The sequence below is a fragment of the Austrofundulus limnaeus genome, unplaced genomic scaffold (assembly GCF_001266775.1).
Source record: "Austrofundulus limnaeus strain Quisiro unplaced genomic scaffold, Austrofundulus_limnaeus-1.0 Scaffold2903, whole genome shotgun sequence".
Lineage (NCBI taxonomy): Eukaryota > Metazoa > Chordata > Actinopteri > Cyprinodontiformes > Rivulidae > Austrofundulus > Austrofundulus limnaeus.
Window position 1 is genome coordinate 4,650 of NW_013955305.1, and position 3,313 is coordinate 7,962.

At 39.7% G+C, this 3,313-nt stretch overlaps 1 protein-coding gene across 1 annotated transcript; it reads right to left on the reverse strand.

Moving 5' to 3' along the window:
* Positions 1 to 321: 321 nt before the first annotated feature.
* LOC106511544 (high affinity cAMP-specific and IBMX-insensitive 3',5'-cyclic phosphodiesterase 8A) lies at positions 322 to 2,994 on the reverse strand (the record flags this gene model as incomplete). The annotated part of the gene is given in 4 exon segments (XM_014000303.1): positions 322 to 539; positions 2,376 to 2,574; positions 2,660 to 2,795; positions 2,946 to 2,994. Coding segments are annotated over 4 exon segments (602 nt in total), but the record flags the coding sequence as incomplete, so codon positions are not given.
* Between the last annotated feature and the right edge of the window lie 319 nt (positions 2,995 to 3,313).

Genomic DNA, 3,313 nt, shown 5'->3' on the forward strand with positions numbered 1-3,313 from the left:
AAAGAAGGCTGGTTGTTTCCCATCGTGTCCAGTCAGCTCCCACCCCCCCCCAGCGTCCTTCAAGAAGAAACTGATCCCTTCAGTTGCCCCCAGTCACCACACTGGTGTGTGAGAAATGTACTGTAAAAACAGTTGGAGTGTTTATTTATTTATTTATTTATTAGGGGTGCAACAATACATGTACCCGTATCGAACAGTGCTTTAGGTTCCAAAATCTATATTTTCATTTTGGAACTTTTTTTTGTGCTTTTATTTTGAAGGCAGGTGAGCGTTTACGTCAGCCCCTGGAAAAAAAAAAAACACTTGATGTGAATTTCCCACCTTTCTATGTTTTTAAAGATGTTGCTTTTRTCTTCCCTGGTGGTGAGCTGGAAGGCCAGAGCGGCGTGGTGGCTCTCCAGCACGGCCGTGTCGTTGTAGAGGATGGCCAGCTCACTTCCTGCGTTGCACAGGAAGCTGTTGGTGCGGCCCGGGTGGTCCACGTCGTGCACCGTAGCAGCAATCAGGGCGGCCACCTCATCAATCGGATCCAAACTTTGCTGTCAGAGGAAAACATTGATTTAATTCAAATACTTTAAATTAAAGGTTTGTTTTGATGCAGACAGAAGGACCTATAAATATTACAGAAGTACTCAGTAAGATGTTAGCAACATTTTAATTTTAGAGTTAATCCTGAGTGATGTAACTTAGTGATGTCCTGGTTAAACCAATCAAAAACCACTCCTCTTCAATAATCAGCTTAACTAGTCCTCATCAGGTTAAAGAAGCACTGACACACTTGGACTGGACCAGAACTCTGATGGATCACAGACAACCAGAGCTGCAGAGACTGGTGAAAAAACACCTTTTCAAACAATGCTGTGGAAAATGCTGAGTCAGCATATATATTTATTTTTTTATTGTTTTTAGTTTCTTCAGTTTGTTTGTTTAATCAAAATACTTCAGCAGATTTTAATCTGCTTTGACCATTTTCTCATATGAAAACCTCCGGCTCCATCAGGAACAGTGAGACTTTTGATATTCCAACTTTTACAATTTTTGAATTATTTACATGAAGTTATAAAACATTTCCCCACAAAGATGTGTTTAAAGCTGCTTCTGCTACGAGCTCGGTTTGTCTTCTCGTGCTAGCCTTTTGTATGCTTCTGCTGCATTTTACTTTTAGTAACCATTTTGTTAATTAGACTTTTTGAGCTACAGTTTTGCAAATTACAGCTTTTACCAAAGTTGTTGCTAATACTAGCTTTTTGCTACATTTGTGCGCATTTTAGCTTTTACCCATGATCTTGGTCATTTTAGATTCAACATGTGTTGTTAATTAGCATTTGGGCACAGTTTTGCTAAATTTAGCATATAGCTATGGTTTTGCTTATTTTAGTTTTAAGCAAGAAATGCTAAGTTTAGCTTTATAGCTTTGATGCTAAATTAGCTTTGAGCCACTGTTTTGTTAAATTGACATTTTATTTTATTTTTTCAGTTGTAGGTTTTACTTACATTGTTGCTAACTAGCTTTTGGAAATGTTTGTACTAACTTTAGCTTTTGGCCACAGGATTCCTAATGTTAGCGTTTAGCTACTGTTTAGCTTATTTTAGGTTTAGACAAGTTTTGCTTTGTGGTCATTTTATATTCAACATGTTGTTAGTTTAAGCACAGTTTTGCTAAATTTAGCGTGTWGCTACTGTTTTGCTTAATTTAGTTTTAAATGAGATATGCAAATTTTAGCTTTATAGCTTTGATGCTAAATTAGCTTTGAGCCACTGTTTTGCTAATTTGACTTTTTGTTACAATTTTTCCAGTTTTAGCTTTTCCCTATGATTTAGCAAATGTTAGATTTTGTTTTTACTTATGTTGTTGCTAACTGTAGGTTTTGGCAATGTTTGTGTTAGTTTAGTTTTTTTGCGACAGTTTAGCTAATTTTAGCATTTAGCTGCTGCTTTGCTTATTTTAGCTTTAGCAAGTTTTATTTAATTGTTTTAGCTTTTAGCTATAGTTTTGCAAATTTAAATTTTTACCCAGAAGTTTTGTTGGTTTTAGCTCTTTAACAAAACATTTAATTTTAGCTTTTAGCTCTTGTTTTGGTCTCTTTAGTTTTAAGCAAAAAGCTTGGTTAATTGTAGCTTTTAGCCACAGTTTTGCTAATTCATGCCTATTTTAGCTTTAAGCATGATTTATTAATTTTATTTATCTACTTTTTATTTGTACCTTTAAGCTACTGTTTGGCTAATCGGACATTCGTCAATTAAATTTTTTTACCCAAGATATTTTTAATCATTGAGCACCAGTTTTGCTAAAGTTAGCTTTTAGCTTCTATTTTGCAGATCTGTTCTGCTGTTTTCAGTATCTGGGGTTTCTCGGGTTATTTTTGCGGCTCTACCTTGACCCTCTCCTTGCACAGGAAGTAAGCGGTAGCGTGCAGGACGTCGGCTGCGTGGCTGGAGTTGTGGTAGGAGTTGCTGGAGTGATAGTTGGCTTCGATCACTTGGAGCCAGGAGCGCAGAGTGGCTTCAGGGCAGTTCAGGAACTCGCAGACCCCGAAGCGGGAGAAGATCTTCAGGCCCAGGTAGGTCAGAGGCCTGTGGGAGGATCCAGGTTGAGAATAATTCAACTTTTTTTTTTCCCACAATAAAAAAATAAACCAATCGTTTTCTAACCGCGCACCGTTTCAGGGTGGCAGCCTCCAGATTAAAGATGTCAAAGTCCCACGAGTCCTCGGCCTCCATGGTCTGAGCGATACGAGGGGGGATGTCGTTTAACGACAGGGGGGTGGTCAGGTGGCTGGGGAGGTGGTGGGGCTCTGTGAGGAAAAACACAAGTTTGAATTCTAACCGTCTCCACCTCTGCCTGAACCACAGGAAATAAATTTCAGATTTTTACAGCGGAGCTGGAAAAAAAAGGGAAAAAACTGCGACATGAAGTTCTGCTCGGCCCGTCCGTGTGAACTCACGCTTGGTGGAAAGGATGTATTCATTTCCTGACAATCTGCGTAAACCGTCCTGTGAAGAAGAGACACAGACACAGAGTTTCAGGGTGAGGAGGAGGAGAGGAAACCTCGCCGCACCATCAATCAGCCCAGGTTAGCAGCCTGGTTACACTGGCTCTGACTGGAACAGACCGTAACAGAACTCTGGGTCCCATGTCGCAAGGCCCAACCAGGGGCGGAGCTAGACTTTTTTCAAGGGGGGGCCAAGGTGTCTTTTAGGGGGGGACACACAAATAAAGAAAAGCACTCCGGATTTGAAAATTCAGGATGGCTTCCACAGAGACAGACTTTATCATACTGGAATACAATGAAATTAACCATCAATCCTTATA